Here is a 24,505-nt window from a genome sequence, read left to right on the forward strand (position 1 = left end):
CCCGACGTGACATCTGCAGTGTCCGTGACAGTTCAGAGTGAGGTTGGCCCTAAGGACAGAAGACTGGTTCGGTGGCGTTCCCACGATAGGGACTCACGTGGGGAATGAGGCTCGGGTCCTGGTACTCGCTGAGCCTAGGGTGGAAGAGCGTCCCACGACCACTGAGAAAACTGGAGTGGTGGATGCGCCTCAGGCCAGGAGCCCTGGGAGGAGCAGCGCTGGGACTTAAAGGGTCGTCACCGGAAGGCAGGGGCCTGCAGGGCGCAGGAGATGGTTATGGGAGGAGGAGATGGTTATGGGCAGGATGGGGAGAGTGCAGCGCTGCGTTCCGCTAGGACCCAGAGTCCCAGAGACTCTGGGTCGGGTCAGGGTGCGTGGCATCGCAGTGGCGGGTCCCGCGGTGGCTCCATCCTCCCGCCCCCCGCCCGCCCCTCTCCCCGCCCCGCGCACAGTCCCCTCCCTCCGTCCCGCCTCCTGCCCGGCCACCTCCCTCAGCTGCTGCCGCGCCGCGTTGCCGGCGCACTTGCAGCCCGGCGGGCACCAGGAGGCGGAGGCGGGACGGTCAGGGGTCCTAGCGCGCAGGACAGCGGCCCTGGGGCCAAAGTTTGCGGGCAGCCCCGGCAGGCCAACCGGGTCCCACGTGCCGCTTGCGGCACCCTCTCGCATCCTCACCCCGGCATCGCTGCGCTGGGAGACAGAGCTGCGGCCCGGCTAGCTCCTAGGCGGGGACGCCGCGACGGGAACTTAAGGTGGGAACTTCGCGGGCTGCAGCCTGGCGGGACCCTGCTCCTGCAAGCGGCGCTCTGGGCTCTGCACGTGACCGCGGCCCCGGTACCCTCTGCGGATACCTAGGAGCCCCGGAGAGGCCGCCGGGGCGATGCGGCATGCACCCACGCGGCCGCAGTTTGGTCCGGCCACGGATCCTTTCCAGGGGTCCCCGGAATGCGTAGTGCGCTCTGACTTTGCGTGCAGGGTTTTTGGGGTCCCACGGGAGGAGTTGGAATGCGGGGAAGTCTTTCACTGTCAATAGGCACGGAAGGCAGCATCCCCACCAGCGGGACTCATTTAAGTCATTCATTAATTACGAACTCAGTGAAGGCTTATGGACCGCCTACTGTGTGCAAGGCCCTAGAGACAATTCAGTGGTCGCAGGCCTTAGCATCTAGTAAGAAAGTTAGAGGTCTCCTTAACCTCAGTGTACCCGGGATAAGTGGCCCGGCTTTGCTCATAGTTTTTGGGTGTGGATGGAAAAGAGACGAACTCGTTCATTCTCTGGGTTGTACAAAATTTGGTTGAGCACCTGCTGTGGGCATCTCACTATGCCAAACACTCAGTGTTCATCCATTCATTTATTCAACAAGCCTGTATTGAACAATGGCCGAGGTTGCAACAGGACAAGATCGGGGGAGAGGTTGAGACTCTCAGGCCCTGCCTCAGAAGGTCACAGCCTGCCAGGGTGGCCCGCTGCTACAGCACATGTGTATAGCAGATTTAAGGTTGGTGCTTAATGTGTTCATTCCTGGGGGTGGGGGGTCCGATCCCTGGAGAGGAAGAACTGGGCTTTTAAAAGCTCTTTAGTGGGGGCTGGGGGTGATGATGAGGGCTGAGAAGGTTCATCTAATGTTAGGTGAGCACAGCCTCCTCCTAGTGATGGGGTTTAGAAGCTAAACTGTCACTTTGGCACACATTTTGTTAAACACTTGCAAGTCAGAGGTACTTAAGGGGTGCTAAACACCTGAGTTCCCCAAGTGGATAATAGGTGGGAGGCAAACGCATACTCACCCCTCCTTGGTGACATCTGAGCTAAGTCCACAGGAAGGTGAGAGGAGGGGGCGGGGACTGGTCTGATTCGCTGGAGAAAGGAGGACCTGCCAGACTATAAATCTAGGTAGATATTCCCTGGGGTCTGTTTGACACCCCCAACCCTTCCCCAACATGCACACACACACACACACACACACACACACACCTCTGACGGCACTCAAAGTCACTGCCTGGTGTCTCATCACCAGGTTAAGTGGTACTCCTGGAGATTAGGGCAGTGGCGTGTGCACACGGTGGGTTTTTCTACCTGTGGGTCTTTATGCTTTTGCAGCTTTGCACAGGCACATGCTGTAGTGGGTGGGGAGGGAAGTGTGGCTAGGCATGGAGGCTTGGCCCCAAGGGATTTCTCCTACCAGCCCAGCTCTGAGCCAATCCATTCCAGTGGAAAAATGTCTGCCGTGGGACACACTCCAAACCCACAGGGGACGAATGAACCGAAAACAAGTCACCCTGAGCCTCTTCCCAGAGCTGGAGGACCCGGACTGTGAGTGTCTTGCAGCCTGATGAGGCAGACTCCTGGGGGGCAGTTGAGTTTTGTGCATTGGGTTGGCAAGGGACTCTGGCAAAAGGTAAGTCACCTGCCTCAGGGACAGAAAGACAAAGATGTTTCCTGAACACAGTAGCTCACGGGGGCTGCCCCTCTGAGAATCTACTCTGGGTTGGCTGCCTAAACCCAGAAAAAAAGAGCCCACCTTCCCTGTCCCTACCCATGGAGATAGCGGCTGGTGATACCATCTAAATAGAATTAATAAAATCAGAAGGGATAGAGGAGGCTGCCAAGCCTTGGTAATTTTACCTGGCAGACTGTCCTTAATGAACAAAGTCAGCATATGAATCTGCCACAGGATCTGAACTGTGCCTCAAGTTATCCCTGCTTCAGGCCAGCACCTGCCCCAACAGACAGTTGGCATAGCATCCCCTCCTTCCTGCTGAGCCCTGTGAGCAGCCCAGCTAGCTGGTGCTGTCTCCAGGTCCCCATTGCTCCTCTGTGTTAACCAGTGTCCCCCAATTTCTGACCACAAGGAAGGAAGGAAGAGGGAAGGTCAGTAAGCAAGCCCCAGGGCTGGCATTTAATCCCCAGTACCAAAAATAACAACAACAACAACAACAAACCAGGTATAGGATCCTGGCCAAAGAGACAGGGCTTGATTACAGGTGACCCCTGGGGCTCAGTTGTCTGTCAACCTAGAGAAAGGCCCTGCCTCAAAAACAAGTAGACAGAAACAACTACTGAAACACACACACACACACACACACACACACACACACACACACGAAGGAAGAGGCTAATACAAAGGATGTTCTGGCCTCAAAAACAAGTGGACAGAAACAACAGCTGAAACACACACACACATGCACACGCGCGCACACACATACACACACACACACACACACACACGAGAAGGAAGAGGCTAATACAAAGGATGTTCTGGCCACAGTTTTGAAAAGCTCCTGGTAGAGTAACCGTGTGCACCAGGAGCCATTTTGCCAGCAGCAGAGCCCAGTGGCTAACCACACAGCCTGCCTATTTGATTCACTTTCCCACATTTTGGTTCAGGTGAGGCATGGCGACAAGAGCCCACCTCCCAGCGTGGAACTCCCCGGGCACTTTGACCCCTGCTCTCCGGAGACAAAGCTGAGGTGTGTGGGAGTGACAGATGGCAAGTGGGAAAGACAGACTTCCACAGGCAGCAATCCTGAGGGGAGGGGGCAGCATGTGAGGACCTGGGCGGCCTAATAGCTGGATCTATTATAATTAACGATTTAATTGGGGGTGGATGCAGCGAGGCCAGCCTCTGAGTCAGCCCAGCCAGGAACCCTAATCCTGACAGATGAGACTCACCGGAGAGACCAGAACCACATGGAGCCTGGGAAGAGAAGGAAGGGAGCCTCGGGTCCCCTGCTCAAGTTAGAGATGGTAGTCCAGGAGCCAAACCCCAACACCAGAAGCTCAACAAATACTCTAACTTCTAGGAATCTGCCTAGGGTGTTGTGTTAGACTCCCGACTTTTATACAAAGTGTTCATCAACATCTCAGAGTCTGAGGAGATAAGAACTCCCAATCTTGTCTTGCTGGGTAACATCTGCTGGTGAGAATCCACACTCCCCCCCCATACCTTCTCCAGTGTCTAGAAGGCCTCTTGAATGCCTTGGCTCATGGCCCGGCCTTGCTGTAACCCCTGTGACCATGGTCATATCTCTGGAGGCCACAATGATGACCCAGAACTCCACAAAAGCAGGGACTCTATTGCTTTCCTACCCTGACTTAGTGCAAACATAAAGATGGTGCTGTTTCTCGGCCTGCGTCGTCACCTGCTGCTCCCAACCCCCAGGCCTCCCCAAAAGCTTGTCTACAGAAACAGATAAGGTCCAGTCCCTCTCAGGAATGACGTATGTCCTGGTCCCCACCATGACAGTAGAATTCAGGGATCCCGCAGACCATCACAGTCCCCTACTGCCAGCCATGAATGTTTGTTTCACTGAGCCTCAGTTTCCCCATGTTGCCTTTTAGGAAAGAATGTAAGCCCCTGAAGTTAGGGCCCCAGTATCACACCTTGGTGCTTACCGAGTGTCCTGTGGAGGGGCATCTTAGGGGCCAGAACCTTTTCACGTGAGGACCGTGGGCCAGAGATTAGATGATGTCGCTGAAGGCTACAGAAACCTCTACTCACTGGCCCTCAGAGCAGCTCTGCAAAAAAAACACTATTGCTCATTTTAAGGGGCAGGAGAAAGCTCTTTGAGACCAGTGCTCTGTGGTCGTGGATGGCTGGCTTGAGTGCAGGATTCTTCATAAGAGCAGTGGCCATGGTTAGCCACATCAGGCATGGACATCTTGTCCGTTGCAATTACTCCCTTCTCAGATCCAGACCCCTAAGCCCATGGTGGACGCAGTGCTACTTAGAAGTCTCTCTCTGAATGAACATTTATCTTTGGAAATGTTTGCTGGGCCTCAGTTACAGCTCCCGAGTGCCATTTTTCTTCCAGGAGGAAGAACGAGAAACAGCCTCAGGGTTGCCGTGGGTCTCTGGACTCCTGGAGGAGAATGGGATGGAGGCAACCCCAAGGGAGATGAGTGACTGACAGCGCAAGGGAGGGGCACTCTCCCATTCTGCAGTGAAGCCTTAAAATTGCCATGAAGAGCGGGTTGGTCGGTCTAGCAGAAGGCCCCTTGCAGCCCTGGGTTCTCCCAGCACGTATGGAACCCTCCCTCCCACTCCTCTTTGCGTCTTTAGATGTGATGGTTGTTACGGAAGGAGCAGACAGGCTGGTTCCATGGCGGAGGGAATCTCAGAGGGACACCAGGAGCTGAGCACTCACCTAAGACAATTCCCAAGCTGAAAGCTTTATGGCCGCTTGTGCTTTTGTCCATCTGTTGTTAACCTAGGCAATATCAAGTTGTGGGACCCACCTGTTCACCCCCTAACTCGCTTCCTCCTTCACCGGAGCTGGGCTGTCTTGTCTCCCCGGTTTTTCTCCTCCCTTCCCGTTCCCAGGCTTGGTCTCCCCACCTCCCTCCATCACTCTGCATGTTACACACAGAGCCGTCTGCATGTTGGAGTCCTAGTCGGGAGTAGTGTGCTCATTTACATAAATAGCACCGTGCTGTAAACTTCTGTTGCTTTTCCCACTTGGCTTGTGCTTTAGAGACCCAATTGTTTCTGTGATCCTACACAGACCACAGCCTTGCATCTTCCGTCTTTCTCTAGCAAGAGCCACCAAACCCGTCCCTGGGGACACATGTTGGGAACATCCCACTGCCTCAAGTAAAGGGGGTGACATTCTTGTATCTTGTTCATCCCTGAGACCAAAATTCCATGAAGCAGACCCCCCACCCAAAGGTTTAAAGGGGGGTGATTTGCCATGGCGCTGTCTCCTGTCAACCCTGTGGCTCCAGAGCAGGTGAACATTTCTTTGTTTCCTTAGCAGCCTAGAACAGCCTCCCTGGAGGGATGGCCAGACAGTACTCCCTCCAGCCCTAGGCTATGGGAGTCAGGTGGTGCTGAGTTCAAATCCTGGCAGGTCAGTTCAGAGGAGACACCCTTGGCTGGTGGGTGGAGATGAGTGATAGACACTTGTCAGATCCAAGACTGAGGCGTCAGGTGTCTGCCGTTCAGGCACTGGGCCAAGCGCATCTCTCAAGTCCTCTCTTTACCATAATCCAAGTGGGTAGGAACTGCTGGCACCTCCATTTTACAAATGCAGAAGTCCAAAGTCAACCGGCCATCTCAAAGCTGATGGATTCTTCTGCTCCGTTCCACCTCCAAGTAAGCGAATCATCTGATTAGCTCCTAGGGGAGGGAGGCCCAGCTCAGTCTCTGCCACCCCTCCTCCTCTTCCCCCATCTCCTGTTCTTCTTCTTTGACAAGGTCTTACTATGTAGTCCTGGCTGACCTGGAACTCACTCTGTAGACCAGACTAGCCTTAAATTCACAGAGATCTGCCTGCCTCTGTTTCCTGAATGCTGGGATTATGGGCGTGTTGCCAGGACACCCGGCTATTTTGTATGCTTATTGCCTAAACTGAATGGTTTAAGTTAATCCTCACTGGTGGGCTTGTGGTTCTGTAAACCACGGGTTTAAAGTGGGTCTGGTGGCTACAACTGGGAGCTGGCGAGGCCACGCCCCTTTCTGATTGTTCAGGAAGCCCTTGACTTGCCTGTCTTAACCTCTGCTGGCTGCCCACACTGGCTCCCAGCTCCTCTTTGTCTTCCAAGCCACTGATAGCCTACCATAGTGACCTTCCTCCTTCTGTAGCCTCAGGCCCCTCCTGCTGGAGAGTGCTCACAGGATCTGGATCAGATGTGTGCCTGGAGTGGCTCACATCTTCCTGATGTATAACTCCTGTGGTGTCTGTCTGCACTGACCTCTGAGATCTGATGTGGAGGACTTCAATAGAGTCCTAGGGTCTGGGTACTGTACTCAAGTCAGGCTCCTGCCTCTGTACTTTGAGATAATGCTGCTAGCCTGGGTCCTCCCTGAACCACACACTGGTCAGGTCGGTTCTGACCCTCTGACCTGCCTGTGAGATTCTCCCTCCTGCTGTCTCTTTCCTACACTTAGGTCGCATCTTCCCCTGTCCATCATCCACGCCAGTTTTTGTCAGCGGCTTGCTCCTTCCCACTCTCGCCTGTCTCAGTGCCACCTACTGGTCGCCTCTGGAATCGCCCTCCTCTCTTGTCCCCTCCCTCAGGTTCCACCCCTCAGAAAGTTCTGCAGGCTCTTCCTCCAAGCCCATTGAAGCCATGCCAGCCCGAGTCCCCTCCACTTGTCCTAGCCTTGCTCCTCTGTTCCCATTGTCCTGTCTTGACCCCCAAGCCTACCCCTGACACTGCCTGAGAAACCCTGCCTCACATAGATAAAACCCTGTGACACACAAGACCTCCATACCTGCACCTGCTGACCTCCAAATACATCTCCTGCTTCCTGCCTTGTCTGCCTCCCGGCCTGCCCTCAAAGCTTGATCAGCCAAGCCCACTTGCAAGACAGGGCAATTGGAGCTGTCCCCCCCATCCGGAGTAAACCGATCTGAAGAAGCACAAGACTGGGTGCTTCACATGCACAAAGCCCTGCCCCATGTCTCCTCGTGGGCCCTCCAGATAATGTTGCCACACCACTGTCACTCAGCTCTGACTTACCACAGCAGTCGCCATATCCTGAAGTCACTGGTGCACTTACGTAGAAATTCAGTCCCTCTGTCCACCATCACCAGGTGCATGAGGACAGAGGCAGCCTCTGGCTTGCTCTCTGGTGTGTCCCCGGACCCAGCATAGCATCTTATACATGGGAACGTTGAAGAACGAAGGAATGGCTTAACTCTTCCACAGCCCCTTTCTCAGCCAGCAGCCTCTCCCGAGCCTCTATAGCCCCCAGTCCCTGCAGCCAATATAACTAACTCAATCAATGAACGGACAGACATAAAATCCTTGGGAAGGATCGGGCTGCAGAAAGCAGCATTCGTGTCCAGGAGCTGCCTGTGTCCCTTTTGATGAATGTGTTTAACTCTGAAGTCTAGAAATGCCAGCCGCCCTGCTGTAGCCATCAGATTAGGGACCACAGGAGGAGAAATGAACCCCATCCCCCCTTCAGCAGATCAGCCCTTTGACCTCCCCTGAGCTGTGACTTGGAGGACAATGTTATCTGTAGCCCTCACCCACCGCCCTCTAGTCCTAACCACCTGCTGGGACAGGTAACCCCATGTAAGAATTCCACTGTGAGCCGGGCGTGGTGGCGCACGCCTTTAATCCCAGCACTCGGGAGGCAGAGGCAGGCGGATTTCTGAGTTCGAGGCCAGCCTGGTCTACAAAGTGAGTTCCAGGACAGCCAGGGCTACACAGAGAAACCCTGTCTCGAAAAACCAAAACCAAAAAAAAAAAAAAAAAAAAAAAGAATTCCACTGTGTGCAGGAGACCCAATGAGCCGCTAATGGGGAGCCTCTGCCGGAGGGCAAGTGGGAGTGCAAGGTGCAAGGGAGACTCCTGGAGAGAAGAGGCTCTCGAGTGAGCATCGGCTGGGGAACGAGGTTCCCAGGCTGTTCTAGCCAAGTCAAGCACGGCTCTCCTCTTGTCTCTGGTGGCAGGATAAAGCGGCAGAGTTGAGAAACAAGGAACTCTTGAAGCACCTAAAGGGATTGTTCCCACGCCTCTGAGGGATCCCGGCAGGCTTAGCCGGAGGACATGGGTTCCAATTTTAGGAGAAGTGTAAATCTCTCTCAGCCGCTCTAAAATGCAGTCATCGACTTCAAACAGGTGTAGGCTAGTTCCCCAACACTTGGTCTGTGGAGCTACAGCTTCCTCCCCACCCCCCACCCCCCGCCCCCCTCCCCGACTGTGCAGGGTGCTAAGCCTCTGAAGTGAGCACCCTTCCTGCTGGGTTCCCCTAAGATCAGCTGTGTATTCCTGACCCCAATTGGATCCCCCCCCCTCCTTGTTGGAAGTGACAGGTCTCCACCTGCACTGTTTGCTTCCATCAGGAACTGAAGGGAGAGATCGGTTTTTTTGTGTGTTTGTTTGGTTTTTTTTTTTTCCTTTTGTTTTGAAACGGGTCTTCCTGTAACTCCCAGCGGCCTCCACTTTGCTTTGTAATGCAAAAGCACTGCCCTTGCCCCCAAAAGGAAGAAGAAAAACAGATTTCTGGAGGCAAATCTAAGTAGTCCTGGCCAGGAGAAACAGATTGAAGTCTGTTCCACCGTGAAAGTGGTTATATCTTATTCATGACAGAACAAAGAAAGATATAAATCAAAGTATTTACAGAATACAGCAATGGGGGCCACAGGTAGTGAATCAGCAAATCTAGTGGGCTAGTGGGATGTATTCTGAGGTCTCCTCAGTCACGGGGACATTAGGTCAGACACGGGTGTCGGCAATGAATGGCTTTCAAAGGGACTGAAAATAGCCCAAGATAATTTGGTTCTGGTCTGCGACACTTTAACAATCCACAATCCTCCAAGTTCAGTCATTTGGCATCATAGAATATTTAACACAGGTTACAGCTTCCCCTCTGTTTCTTTCTGTCTTTTTCTCTCCTGCTAGGAATTTCACTTCACATTAGCAAAGACCAAACTCAAAATTACAACTCTCCTGCCTCCACCACCCAGCACTTGGGAAGCAGAGGCGGACACATCTCTGAGTTCAAGACTATCTTGGTCTATAAAGCAAATCTCAAGACAGTCAGAACTACACAGAGAAAACCTGTCTTCAAACAAACAAATGGTGTCTCTGGGGCTGGAGAGATGGCTCAGCTCTTAAGAGCTCTGGCTGTTCTTCCAGAGGACCCAGGTTCAATTTCTAGGCTCCAGATGGCAGCTCACAAACAGACTGTCCTTCCAACCCCTCCATGGGCACTGCACATATGCTGTGTAGATGTGCATGCAGACAAAACACCCAATCACATTAAATAAATATTTTTTAGGGTAATGTCTCACTGCATATCTCATTCTGGCCTTCAATACAGTAATCCTCCTGCCTCAGCCTCCCGGGTGAACTACCAAGCCCAGTTATAGATGGTGATCTTAAAAAGCCAAGTGTTACCTAAGCATGACAGCGCAGATCTGTAAGTCCAGCAATCATTAGACTGAGGCAGGGGGATCACAATTCTGAGGACAACCTGGCCTATGTTACGTAGTGAGATTGGAAGAGGGGGGAATATTAAACTTTTGCTAATTTCCTATGTGTCCATTTAGTTCTAGAAAGGTCTTTTGAGTAACCCAAGGTCTCAAATGCCTACAGTACAGGAAGCCTGCGAGTGAGGTAGGGTGGTAGTGAGGGAGAGTGTTAAGGCTGCAGTAGACTGGAGCGGGGCCTAAAAGGCAGAGCCATTTCTCAACCGGAATTCGGGCCACGAGTGCATCTTTTTATATGAAATTGCTTAAGTATCAGAAGTATTTGTAAACCAAGCTGAGCCTAGGAGCTGGAGACCGGTCAGCCCCTCATTCTCTCTCTGGGTGTCGACCGCTCACTCTGAGGCTGGGAAGAAAGGAAGGTCGTGGTTGCTGATAGTCTGACCTTTGCTTTCTAAAGCTGCACATGCCGCAGGTTTATGCACAGTAAACGCTCTCATCCGGCAAGTGGGTCGTGGAGCGTTTACACTGCTGGGTATAGGGATCCAGAGATAAGTCAGGCGTGCTCCCTCCCCGGAGAGCAGACGGTCCTCAGAAGTATCCAAGCTTGCACACCAATAACCGTAAAACTGGCTACCCAGTGGGCCTAAGAGCATGGATCAGTGAGTAAAGTGCTTGTTGCTGCAGTATGAGGACCTGAGTTCAAATCCCTGCCTCCCATGTAAAGAGCCAGGCGTAGAAGAATGTGCCTGAAGCCCCAGCACTGAGGGACAGAGAAAAGTAGATCCCACGAATTCACTGATCAGACAGTCAGACTGAAGCATCCAGCTTCTGGTTCAGTGTGAGACCCTGACTCAAGGCATGTAAGAATGGGAACATGTGAAGACACACACACAACCTGGGGCAGATTTATTTTGAAGCACCTGGAGCAGCCAGAGTTGGCTCTGTGCTCTCCACCCCTGGAGTCTACAAGGTGATATTTGCCAACAGGGGAGTAAAACAGGCCCTATTTTGATATCCAGACATGTCTTTGCCCATTGCCTCTTATGTACCTGTTTCCTGTCTGTGGAAGTGATAAGGGTGTTAGGAGAAAAACTAAGATAATAACCAGCCAGTACTGAGCACCTGGCCCGTGTCAGGCTCTTTGTCCTTTCTGAGCCTGTGGTGTGGGTCACATGGTTAAACCCATTTCATAGGTAGGTGACTTACCTGGACTGTGTGGCTCCAAAAGCTATCACTTCAATACGAGGGCTTTTCCACTCAGCATTTGGGGTATTGAGGGCCGGATGACTTTGGTGGGGGCTGTGGTGGGCACTGTGGCTGTTGAGTTAGCAGTGGGGGCTGTGGTGGGCACTGTGGCTGTTGAGTTAGCAGTGGGGGCTGTGGTGGGCACTGTGGCTGTTGAGTTAGCAGTGGGGGCTGTGGTGGGCACTGTGGCTGTTGAGTTAGCAGTGGGGGCTGTGGTGGGCACTGTGGCTGTTGCATTAGCTGCTCCCTGGCCCTTCTGCTGGAAGCTAGAACTCTCCAACGCATCAGTCAAAACTACCTCAGACATCGCTGCATGGCCCATGTGAAGTCAGCGCCACCTGAGAGCCACTGGCCAAGGCTAAAATGTCTCTCTCAGCTATGCCATTTAATTAAAAGTTAGCTGGGCTCAATTTCCAGCACCTCACACACTAAACGCTAACCCAACCCCAGGGCTCTACTCTGGCCCTCGTGCCTCCAGTTCTCAACACCAAGAAGTCAGGCAGGTGAAATGGCTCAGCAGGGAAAGGCGCTGGTGGAGCAAGCCTCGTTACTGAGTTCCGTCCCCAGAGCTCATGGGAGAGTTGGTAGAGAGAATCAGCTTCACAAAGATGTCCTCTGGCTTCCACATGCACACACACACACATGCACGCACACACACACATGCTCGTGCACACCCACACATGCTCGTGCGCACACACATGCACCATTATACACACAGACCCACCCACCCACATGCACACACACATGCACGCACACACACATGCGCACACACACACACACACACACATGCTCGTGCACACCCACACATGCTCGTGCGCACACACATGCACTATTATACACACACACAGACTCACCCACCCACATACATACACACTCATGCAACACATGTCATCATTATACACATACAACAGTCACACATACACACACACCCTCTCACACACACTCACATACAGTGCTTAAGAGCACTGGCTTCTCTTGCAGAAGCCCAAGATTCAATCCACAGCACCTACATGGCAACTCACAAGCAACCACCTGTAACTCCATTTCAGAGGAACCTACCACCCTCTCCTGGCCTCCTTCGGTATTTTCACATATGTGATACACATATAGACATGTAGGCGCACACATGTGCATATAAATAAAAATATTTAAAACTCATAGTACTATTTTTAAAAATAAAATAAAAATACATATTCCACAATCAGTGAAGGGCTCACTTAAGACTCAGGGGTCACCAAGGATCTCTCTCCTCCTTCTCCTCCTTCCAGGCCCAAGAGGGATGTGAAGCCCCAAAATGACCCTGTTACCGGGAGACAACTCGGACTATGACTACAGCGCTCTAAGTTGCGCCTCAGACACCTCCTTCCACCCGGCCTTCTTCCCACAGCGCCAGGCCATCAAGGGCGTCTTCTACCGCAGGGCCCAAAGATTGCGGCCGCAGGACGACCTGCACCAGAGCTGCTCCCTTGGGGACCGCAGGCGACAGATCATCATCAACGTTGGTGGCATTAAGTACTCACTACCTTGGACCACCCTGGATGAGTTCCCACTGACCCGGCTGGGCCAGCTCAAGGCCTGCACCAACTTCGACGACATCCTGAGCGTATGTGATGACTATGACGTAACCTGCAACGAGTTCTTCTTCGACCGCAACCCGGGGGCTTTTGGCACCATCCTCACCTTCCTGCGGGCCGGCAAGCTGAGGCTGCTTCGGGAAATGTGCGCCCTGTCCTTCCAGGAGGAGCTGCTGTACTGGGGCATCGCGGAGGACCACCTGGACGGCTGCTGCAAGCGCCGGTACCTGCAGAAAATCGAGGAGTTTGCGGAGATGATGGAGCGCGAGGATGAGGAGGAGCCGCTGGACAGCGAGGATCAAGAAAGTGAGGGTCCGTCTGCCAGCGAGGGCCGCCTGAGCCGCTGCATGAGGAGGCTGCGTGACATGGTAGAGCGGCCACACTCAGGGCTGCCTGGCAAGGTGTTTGCCTGCCTGTCCGTTCTGTTTGTCACCGTCACCGCCGTCAACCTGTCTGTCAGCACCCTGCCCAGCCTGCGTGAGGAGGAGGAACAGGTAAGACCGTCAGCAGCTCTGAAGACTGGCTCTAACTTCCTATGCCATCCCTGGGAGGTCTTCCCTCACTGCGCTAGCCGAACAACCTTAGTGCTGCTTGATATCTTACTATGTGGATGTGTTTGTTATCCATCTCCCTCCCTGATAATGTGAGTGTCCTGAAGTCAGCAGCTGTGACGGTCCTGGTCTCTACTGCGCCCCCTACTGTCCTAGCCTGTGGGCTCTAGAACAAAGGCCAACAAAGAGACCCCGAGCCTCTTCTGCAGATTGTATGAGTGAGCGAGTGTTTGGGTGATGTGACCCTGACAAGCCTGCCTCTGAGCTGGGCACATTCCAGAGGCCATTAAAACTGACTTCCCATCTCCCTTCTTTAGTAACCTACCAAACTTGTTTTCTTAGTCATGCAAACAATTTTTGTGTGTGTGTGTGTGTGTGTATGGACATGTCCCCACAGGATAAACATGTTTCTGTGCACAGTAAGAAATTGCGGCTGGGCCGGGCAGTGGTGGTGCACGCCTTTAATCCCAGCACTTAGGAGGCAGAGGCAGGCGGATTTCTGAGTTCGAGGCCAGCCTGGTCTACAGAGTGAGTTCCAGGACAGCCAGGGCTACACAGAAAAACCCTGTCTCAAAAAAACCAAAAAAAAAAAAAAAAAAAGGAAGAAAGAAAGAGAACAGAAAGAAAGAAGAAGAAAAAGAAATTGCATGTAGCAGCAGTGGTGGTGCAGACCTCTAATCCCAGAGGCAGGTGGAGGCAGAGGCAGGTGGATCTCTGTGAGTTTGAGGCTAGCCTTGTCTACAGAGCTAGTTCCAGGATAGCCAAAGCTACTCAAAGAAACCCTGTCTGGAGTGGGGGAGGGTATTTCATGTAAGGCCGTTACTCTCAGTCTGACACAGGCTGCCTGCTATCAGAAGCCGCGGGAGCCTGGGGGCGGGGCTCTGCTTAGCTTTCCCTGCAGGTCCTCCTGTAACTCCATAGGAGGCATGTTCTCTCACCCGCCCAGCCAGTGAGGACACTGAAGCAGACAGAACAGTTTACATAGATTCACGGAGTCCATGGTCTGTATACCCCACACAGCAGCTGGGGACCCATGATACCCCACAGAAGTCCATGACTGACCTGCCCGCAACTCCCCCACACTGGACTTGAGGTCTTCAGAAATGAAGCGTTTCCCATATGGAAATGCTCTCTTGACTTTTCATACCGATGACAGAGACATGCTGGGTCCCCAGGGGAGGTCCCCTGGGCCTTTGGGTCGGGATTCCTGTACCACATGAAAGAACAAGGCACTCACTGTGCAGACATTTGAGAGACCGTCTGACAGCGTGGGGTGAACATTCCAGCTCTAATTGAGGACCAGCTGTAGAGCCTGCACGTGCTAAGCCTTTTGTGCTGTTTGACTTAATCTTAGAAGTTCTCATGAGGAAGGAGACCTTCCATCTATGGATGTCATGGCGGATATAGTCATCGAGGCTGCCTTTTATAACCCAAAGAGAACTGCTAGCGTGTTCTTACACACTGAAGATTTTTTTTAAGAGATCTTAAGAAAATATTTCAGGGGGGCGGGGGTGGGGAAAAAGAAAAAAATATTTCAGGCTATAGAGAAGGCTCAGCGGTTAAGAGCATTGGCTGCCCTTTTCAGAGGTCCTGAGTTCAGTTCCCAGTAACCACATGGTGGCTCACGACCGGCTCATAATGAAATCTGATGCCCCCTTCTGGTATGCAGGTATACATGCAGATAAACACTAAATAAAACTTTTAAAAAGAAAATTTAATGTTGATGATCATAGGAACCGGGGACAAGGGGGGTAGGCTAGAGCCAGACAGCTGGAACCTGAGTCCCATCTCACCCATCCTGGCTACACTGCGGTGGGAAAGTTACCAGACCATGCTAGGCCTCAGTTTCTCTGTCCGCTCCGGGGACTATGAATGCTGTTCTGAATGTTCAGTTAAGTGAGGAAGTCCATGTATGGGGAACAGCACCAAGCCTGGCATGTTATTGAGTACAGATTTGGTTTTAGCTCCATCATTTTGTGAGACAGAGCTTTACTACGCCAGGTTGGCCTGAAACTCACAACACCTCTTCTGCCTCAGCTTCTGAGTCATAGCTTTATCATCACCAGCTCCATTATTCTTGGTTCTAATTTTTTAGAGATTTCTATTATTATTTTATGTGTATATAGTGGGACAACGAGAACTCTCCCGCCCCAGCAGAGGGTGTTGGATGCCCCGAGGTTACAGATTCTTGTGGGCCACCTGACGTGGTGCTGGGATCTGAACTCCTGAGGAGCAGTGAGCACTCTGAACCCCTGAGTCATTTCTCCACTACTTCCCCCCCACCACCACCACCACCTTATTCCTAATTTTATCAGGAAAACAGCATCAAAGCCACACTGATGGGACTTCTGGCACTGTTTCGTTTTGGTTTCTCTGTGTGGTGCTGGAGGTGGAGCCCAAGGTCCCCACAGGCTAGGCAAGTGGCCTATCATTATATATATACTCCCAATCTGACAGCACTCTTTTTAAATGTGTGTGTGTGTATGTGTATGATATGTGTGTGATGTGTGTGCATGTATGTGGTATATGTGTGTGATGTGTATGTGTGCATATGTGCATTATGTATGTGGTGTGTGTGCATGCATGGGCATGTATGTTGTGTATGTGTGATTTGTATGCATGTATGTGGTATGTGTGCATGTGTGATGTGTGTGCATGTATGTGGTATATGTGTGTGATGTGTATGTGTGTGCATATGTGCATTATGTATGTGGTGTGTGTGCATGCATGGGCATGTATGTTGTGTATGTGTGATTTGTATGCATGTATGTGGTATGTGTGCATGTGTGATGTGTGTGCATGTATATGCTGTGTGTGCATGTGTGTTCATGTATGAGCATGTATGTGGTATATGTGTGATGTGTATGCATGTATGTGGTATGTGTGCATGTGTGTGATGTTTGTGCATGTATATGGTGTGTGTGCATGCATATGTGTGGTGTGTATGCATGTATATTGTATGTATGCATGTGTATGTATACATACATGTGGTGTGTATGCATGTGCAAGAGTACACGTGTGCAGGAATGTGAGTGAAGGCCTAGAGTTGCTGTCACATATTTTCCTAATTGATCTATGCTTTTTTGCACTAAGGTGGGATCTCTTCCTTAAAACAAGAGTTTGCCAATCCTGGCTAATCTAGCTACCCAGCTTACCTCTGGATCCTGTCTTTGCCTTCTGAGCAGAGACTGCAGTGGCTGCCACACCTGCCTGGATTTTACCTAGGTCCTGGGGATGCAAACACTGGTCCACACAGCAAGGGCTTTACCCATTGGGTCACCTACAACATCCTGATATGTCTTTAAAAATCAAATAAATAAACCAGGTGGTGGTGGCACATGCCTTTAATCCCAGCACTCAGGAGGCAAAGGCAGGTGGATTTCTAGTTTGAGGCCAGCCTGGTCTACAGAGCAAGTTCTGGGACAGCCAGGGCTATGCAGAGAAACCCTGTTTCAAAAAAATCAAAATAAATAAATGAATAAACAAACAGGGCAGGACAGGGTTGTGTGAGTCTACGATTCCAGAACTTGGGAGGTGAAGAGAGAAGGGTCAGGAGTTCTAAGTCACCCTCTACCACCCTGACTTGGAAGAAAGAATCAGAGAAACAGACAGACAGACAGACAGATCCCTAGCCTTATTTATTTATTTATTTATGTATTTATTTATTTATATTGTTGCTGTGTAGCTCTGGCTGTCCTGGAACTTGCTCTGTAGACCAAGTTGGCCTTGAACTCACAGAGACCCACCTGCTTCTGCCTCCCAAGTGCTGGGGTTAAAGGTGTGTGCCACCATGCCCGACCCTGGCTTTCTTTATGTCAGTGGCAATGATCTTTGGTTTTACTTGGGGACCAGTAGAGTTCATCGTGGCATCTGGTCCATGTGTACACATTTGAGGGCCTACTGTATACAGACACTGCAGGGGAGACAGTGACCAGGACAAGTCTTCAGACTTGCAAGTATATTGGGCTTGGGTTGGTGGTACCCCACTTCATAACCACACAACAAGGGGCCTTGTGTGAGAGGCCTAAACACACCTGGGGCTACTCAGATGGGGTACACTCCAGGAAGGCTTCCTGGAGAAGGAGGGCTTCTCACCCCAGAGATTGGGAACATCAGAGTCCCCAGGTCAAGGATTGCATCACCAAGCTGGAGTGAATTTTCAGAAAGACAAAACCACAGAGGTCCTCTGAGAAGCTAATCACAATCCATTAATATAGTTCCTCATGTTGTGGTGACCCCAACCATAAAACTGTTTTCGTTGCTCCTTTGTAACTGTAATTTCGATATTGTTATGAATCGTAATGTAAATATTTGATATATGCTGGGCAATGATGGCGCACACCTTTAATCCCAGCACTTGGGAGGTGGGTGGATTTCTGAGTTCGAGGCCAGCCTGGGCTACAGAGTGAGTTCCAGGACAGCCAGGACTACACAGAGAAACCCTGTTTTGAAAAATCATTGTGTGTGTATATACTTGATATACAGGATATCTGTTGTGGGATCCCACAAAGGGGTTCCAATCCACAGTTTGAGAACCACTGCGTTAGGAAGTCTATGGTTGGGACATCAGTAGTTTTCCAGGGCTTCAACCTCTTGAGGGCTGTGTGCTGGGAAGATGTTGGGGGGGGGGGGGGAGCGCGGAGTGCATCTTCCTAGCATCTGTATCAATATTCTGCAGGAGAAAAAGAAAAAAGAAAGGAAGGGGTCTGAGTGGTGATGGCCCACTCCTTTAATCCCAGAATTTGGAAGACAGAGGCAGGGGTATCTCTGTGAGTTCGAGGCCAGCCTGGACTACAGAGAGTTCCAGGACAGCCAGGGCTACAAGAAGAAACCCTTTCTCGAGAAAAAAAAAAAGGGGGTGGGGGGTGGGGAAGGGAGGCAGGGGTGTGGTACACAGCAAACAGGAGAGCAACCAGGAGCCGGAAAGGTAGGACTGCCTAAACTGAGTTAAAGCGGAAGTTGAGAGAACAGAAGCTTGGGGTGGCAGCTGAGGAGTCTGTCTAGAGCTAGGGATCAACAGCAGCTAGAGAGATGCCCTAGGGCCTGTCGGGCGTGGAGAGGCACGGGAGCTGGGTGTCCCATTTAAGCCAGAGCTTCCCTGCCGACTTGCTGGTGTGATCCCTGCCCTATGCCTCCCCAGGGCCAGTGTTCCCAGATGTGTCACAACGTCTTCATCGTCGAGTCGGTGTGCGTGGGCTGGTTCTCCCTAGAGTTCCTGCTGCGCTTCATCCAGGCACCCAGCAAGTTCGCCTTCCTGCGGAGTCCGCTGACCCTCATCGACCTGGTGGCCATCCTGCCTTACTACGTCACACTGCTGGTGGATGGCGCTGCCTCCAGCCGCCGCAAGCCGAGCACTGGCAACAGCTACCTGGACAAGGTTGGGCTGGTGCTGCGCGTGCTGCGGGCTCTGCGCATCCTCTACGTGATGCGTCTGGCCCGGCATTCACTGGGGCTGCAGACACTGGGCCTCACGGCACGGCGCTGCACGCGTGAATTCGGGCTTCTGCTGCTTTTCCTGTGTGTGGCCATCGCCCTCTTTGCCCCACTGCTCTACGTCATCGAGAATGAAATGGCTGACAGCCCCGAATTCACCAGCATCCCCGCCTGCTACTGGTGGGCTGTCATCACCATGACAACCGTAGGCTACGGAGACATGGTACCCCGGAGCACACCGGGCCAGGTGGTGGCTCTGAGCAGCATCCTCAGTGGCATCCTCCTCATGGCCTTCCCTGTCACCTCCATCTTCCATACTTTCTCCCGCTCTTACCTGGAGCTCAAGCAGGAACAAGAACGGGTGCTGATCCGCCGGGCTCAGTACCTCATCAAAACCAAGTCACAGCTCAGCGGCATGTCCCAGGACAGTGACATCTTGTTTGGAAGTGCCTCTTCAGACACTAGGGACAACAACTGAGGTGAGAAGACACCCCTGCCCTGCCTGCCAGCTGCGGCTTCATGCAACCACCACCACTGGAGCCTGGAAAAGGACTTAGTACTTTCAAGGCCAGCCCTGGCCCGGGACTGACCTGAGCGAGCCACAGCGCGGAAAGGATATGTGCCACATTACAGAGTCCCTGTCCTCCCTCTAAGCCCAGAAGTAACAGGGAAGCTAGCTGGAGCCAGTGCCTCACCCACCCCGGGGCCTCACAGCCAGATTTTCTCCCGAAGAAGCCGATTGGCCCAGTCCTACCATGTAAACAACATTCCCGGCAAAACCTGCATACGCTGGGGCACTGCCTGGAGGAAAACAGACAACGGGTAGCCACACGTGACTTTAGTGTGTCCACCGAAGGAAGAAAGAGAATGCCGTTGGGACTTTCAAGGAAGGAACTGTCTCTGTCTCTTAGTGAAAGGACCACATTGCTGTTGCCGGGGTCTCTGGGCTGGTGGGACACTGGCAGAATGGGAGAGAAGCAGACAGACAGACCTTTAGGGGGCTCACCAGGGATGCTGTTAAGGCTCCTCCCTCCTGACTCCTGAGTTCCTCCTTCATCCTTCTTCCTGTTCACCCTCCCCACATCCTCCTTCCGGTCTGGAGGGCTCTCTGTCAGACTCTACTCATCTCAGTGCTGCGGGTGGGTAGGGCAACAACAAGCGGGTCATCTCTGCTGACTTCAAAGGTGAAATCGCTTCATTCTGTGGTTTAAAATTAGTGAGATTTTAGCCTACTCCAATTTATCTTAATAGTACCAAAAACAGGAGGGGACTTTATACCCCTTACCTGAGCCTCAGTCTAAACCCACAATGGACGGGTGCTTCTGGCAGGAGTGGTGGTCCCCAGGAAGTCTGGGGAGTGTGAGGGAACCTTCTTAAAAGAAGCCATTCATTCCCTGGCCTCAAGAAACATAGTTTGTGCACCAAGAGGGACCCCAGGCCAACCTAGAAGATTCCATCTCAGCCTGAGTCCTGGGCCCCAGGCATTAAGGAGACATTGCATACACACATATTCATGCACAGATGTGTGGCATATGCACATGCACACACACATGCGTACATACACACATACATGCCTGTGCGCAGCCTCACCGGTGCAACAGCTTTGCCCACTGCTTCCTCCCACACCCCAGCTGCCTTCTCTGTCCAGCAGCAGGAATTGGGCTTTGAGACATGTCTAAGCCTGATTGCCGGCTGCACAGCCCAAACCCCTGCCCGCTGCCAGTCTTCAGCATCTCTCGTACTTCCACACCTGTTCAGACCTCCCACCAGCCCCTCCAACCTCCCTTCAGACACACCCAGCCTACCCCGCCTCATTGTGGGCCTTCACACCTGCAGAGCTGTCTGTCCGATGGGCCGCCCTCCCTGCAGAACACTGCCTGGCTGAAGGGTTAGAGTGTTCTTTTCACTGCCTCACTGTCCTGAGCACCCAGACCTGCAGCTTCACGGGTTTCTTCATTCCCTGCTGAGCTGTCACCCAGTGAAAGTGCTCTTGCCATTCATTTCTCAGCTCCAGAGCTCTGCTCTGTCTCCTGCAGGACCAGCCCTGTATTCTGGCAGGAACTCCAAAGCGGTTCCCTGCTGCCTCCCAGCACCTAGGTCAGCATCAGCACCGAACAGGGGTTCAGGAAACACTTATTTAAAAGTGGAAAAAAGGGGAAATAAAAAAAAGGAACAAAGATGGAAAACATGCCCATTACAGCTTAGATCCAAATGTCCTCACCTGTCTAGAGCCATACCACCCCAAATGTGCCTGATCTCATCTGAAATGTCACCCAGAAAGAAGCTCACCTGTCAAGGACTTGGTTCCCATGCAGCAGTGTTCAGAGGTGGGACCTCTGGTAATGGGACCACAAGGGCCCTGACCCCATCAATGGATCAATCCATGATAAACTCACAGCTTCAATGGCCTCTGGAAACAGGAACATAAAGGGAGTGGGACCGTGTTAGAGGAAGTCTATTATCAGGGACATGCCCTGGAAGGGTGTGTTGCCACAAATAACTTCCTCTTTCTTCCTCTCTGCTTCCTGGCTGAAGGAGGGGGGGGGAGCAGTTGAGTTCCAGCATGCTGGCCCACCTGGGAGGCTGCACCTTGAAGCGGGCCAGAAGCGATAGAGCCAGGTGACCATGGTGAAACCAGAAACCAAAATAAACCTTCCCTCCTTCAAGCTGCTACCCTCTGGTGTTTTGTCACAGTCATGGAAAGCTATCTATCTGTCACAGGGTTTATTTTTAACACTGGAGGCTGTAAAGGTCCCTTAAGTACCTCTACCTTCTCCTGATCTCATGGAGAGACACAGCCATCTCTGTGCAGTCTACCCACAAATAGGCAGAGTGGAAATACCATGCAAACCCCCGAGGACCTCCCTAAGAGCTCCTCTGACACCTGCTCCAGTGACTCGGAGCTATGAAGTAAGGTACTACTAATTAGTGTCCCTTTCCCTGGCCCAGCAGGTGTTATAGCTCAGCATCACCATCAGGGCAGCACCTCAGAGTAGTGGTGTGCCCTTTTCACCCTCAAAGGTGGCTGTGAAAGACAGCCTAAGAATGCACTGGGCAGGGTGTATCGGGGAATCTTCTGAAGTCAGAGTGAGAAAAGGAATGCCGCTTGTCAGGGAGGAGACCCTCAAACTGAGGACAGGGCCTGGAGTGTGTGGAGAGGCTGGGGTCTCAGTGGCCTGGATCTCTAACCTTTCCTTTGTAGGTCTGGCTCTGTCCTGAAGCCTGGATTGCCACCACCCAGGACCTCACCTGGGAACAAGGATGCTAGATTCCACCAACAGCAGAGTAGACTCAGAGGCCTGAACTAAGAAGCAGGGCACCCCAGACACCCAGCAAACTGTTCTGGAACAGAGGGCAATCTCTAGGCCAAGCATTTTGTCCTCTTAACCAGGGACTCGCTGTCCATGGGCCATCTGAGGCTACAAGGCAGCTGTGATGAGAGATGTACTGGACTGGTGTGACCCATGCCTTGCCTCACTCGGCTGGGCCTCTGTGCTGACCGACAGCCTTGTGTGCAAGCCTTGGCTCTAGGACACTTGGCACCAGGCTCTCCAAATCAGCATCAGTCACTAAGTCACACGGTTGTCCTCTTCTGGGACCTGTCAGGCACTTCTCCACAGTCACAGCAGACAAGAGCCTCTGAGTGGCCCTAGACCAAAGTAAGGCCACTTGGCATCTGTCTTTGACACCGAAGTGGAGGGTGGGGGGTACCAGAGGACTCAGACATCAAGACTCAGGTGTGTTAACGCTTCCAGCTCTAAGATGCAAACACTGCAAAAACCACAATGAACATGTCAGGATTTTACATAAATACACATCTGATACGCTTGTTACCATCCTGTCCAATGCCCTGATGTAGCCAGGTGAGACTCGGTCATGCAGTCAGAGCCTGGCTCCAGATGGGGGACACACAGGAGGGAACTGATGGCTGTGAACATCTCAGCTGTGGGCACGGCATCCATCCTTATCCCTTGAGAAGGATCAGGGGCCAGCAGCAACCCCTCACAGCAGCCCAACCCTGGGGGACCAAGGGCCACCCGGTGACAGGAAGAGAGATGGTGGATATACCAATTTGGCAGGAAAGAAACTGATGTTGGTGACAGGATCAGGGGAGGCAGAACACAGTCACTTACGTGTAGGCAGGTGACATCTATAACCCCAGCTACTCTAGAGACAGAAAACAGAAGGATTATAAATCCAGTGCCCAGATGGGCTCCAGAGGGACTTCAAAGCCAACCTGGGCACTTTGGTGAGATTCTGTCTCAAAGTAAGAGGTGCCGTGAGGGTTGGGAATAGCCTCAGAGACATGACATTTCCGAGACCCGGGCTTTTTGCCTTAAAATCTCTAAAAGTATTTTATTTATTTATTATTTTGTTTGGGTGTTTTGCTATGTTTTGTTAAGACAGGGTTTCTCTGTGTAGTCCTGGCTGTCCTGGAACTCACTCTGTAGACCAGGGAGGCCTTGAACTCACAGAGATCTGCCTGCCTCTGCCTCCCAAGTGCTGGGATTAAAGACATGCATTACTACCGTCCCTCAAAAAACATTTTAAAATGTCTGTTCAGAGGAGGACCCACATAGGAAATGATGCTAAGTAGAGAGAGCAGAAAGAAGGGCCGGCCTAAATAAATGCCCAGAGGTAAGGATCATTCCGCCAGCCTTGGAGCCCAGGGCAGACATGCTGCTAGGCCACCTCAGAAGCCAGTTTCTGATCTTTGCAGGCATTGGGGCCTGGCCCCTGGCTCCTCCCAGCAGCCCTCTCCATGCTGCCTCATCTCCCACTACCTTCTCTCACTTTTCCTCAGGTGTCACCTCTCCTCAGGTGTCACCTCTCCTTAGGTGCCATCTCTCCTCAGGTGTCACCTCTGCTCAGGAGCTCTGAAGTATGACAGGCTCTGCCTCTCTGGTCTTCCTGTTTCCTCTCGGTCCTGCCCTCAGTTCCACAGCCCTGGAACTCTGTCAGGTCTCTCTCACATCTGCTCAGAGCCAATCCTGCCTGGCACTCCCACCCTTGTCTGCTGTTAGGCCCATACGCCCCACTCCCACCCCACCTCCACCACCATTGCCTGAGAATTTCCCCTTCTCAGCTATGCCCACCTCTTCTCTAGACACCAGAGACCAAGAGCAGTTGCTACTTCCTGCGTCTCAGTCCCTAGAGACTGTCATTTTCAAGCCTACCTCCAGAGTCCTGACCCAACCACTTCCTGGGTCAGGTGGCTACCCCAGCACACAGTTCCCGTGCCATGCGCATTAGAACCAGGTATCAGACAACTAGACAGAGCCCCTCTGGCCCAGAGACCAAGCCTGCTTGCTCTTCTCCACCTGGACCTCACACAGAAGCTACAGGGGAAGCCCCTCCCCCCAATATGACCTCCCTGTCCTCACGCCTCCCACCCCGTTGTCTCCCTGTGCCCCTCCCCTGGAAGAGCACGCTACTCTCCAGTGACGTGACATGCTGACCCCACATGCTTCAGTAAAAGTCAAGCCTTTGTTTATTTAGTTCATGGATGGTACTGGCCATAGAACCCATGGGCTCGCCCATGCTGGACAGTTCCTCTACCCCAAGCTTCCTTCCCTTCCAGCCTTTTTTTGCTTTTTGTCTTGAGACTCGTGAAGTCCAGGTGGGCCTTGAACTTGTGAGCCCCCTGCCTCAGCCTCCAGTATCCCATACCGGCCTACATGACCAGACTCAGCTTAAATCTGTATTTTAAACACCTCCTTACCCAATGATATATTACACAGTTATTTATTTGTGACCTTTCTGTCACCCTTGATGCTTCACCTCTGGAAGCCAGGAAGCTTCCCAGATTACCCTGTCTGG

At 52.3% G+C, this 24,505-nt stretch overlaps 1 protein-coding gene across 1 annotated transcript; it reads left to right on the forward strand.

The window, feature by feature from the left end:
- The first annotated feature begins 508 nt into the window (after positions 1-508).
- Positions 509-21,340, forward strand: Kcng1 (potassium voltage-gated channel modifier subfamily G member 1). The gene is made up of 3 exons (XM_021155412.3): positions 509-749; positions 12,396-13,195; positions 18,393-21,340. The coding sequence occupies exons 2-3, from the start codon at positions 12,422-12,424 to the stop codon at positions 19,161-19,163; spliced, it is 1,545 nt and encodes a 514-aa protein (XP_021011071.1). The 5' UTR covers positions 509-749; positions 12,396-12,421; the 3' UTR covers positions 19,164-21,340.
- Positions 21,341-24,505: the final 3,165 nt, after the last annotated feature.

Source organism: Mus caroli, unplaced genomic scaffold, assembly GCF_978045245.1.
Source record: "Mus caroli unplaced genomic scaffold, Mus_caroli_1 scaffold_2, whole genome shotgun sequence".
Lineage (NCBI taxonomy): Eukaryota > Metazoa > Chordata > Mammalia > Rodentia > Muridae > Mus > Mus caroli.

Bases quoted from the DNA above. Each gene is read 5' to 3' on its own strand.
- Kcng1 (XM_021155412.3), top strand. From the start codon at position 12,422: ATGACCCTGTTACCGGGAGACAACTCGGACTATGACTACAGCGCTCTA. The intron at 13,196-18,392 runs GTAAGACCGTCA...ATGCCTCCCCAG, and splicing joins TGCGTGAGGAGGAGGAACAG to GGCCAGTGTTCCCAGATGTG.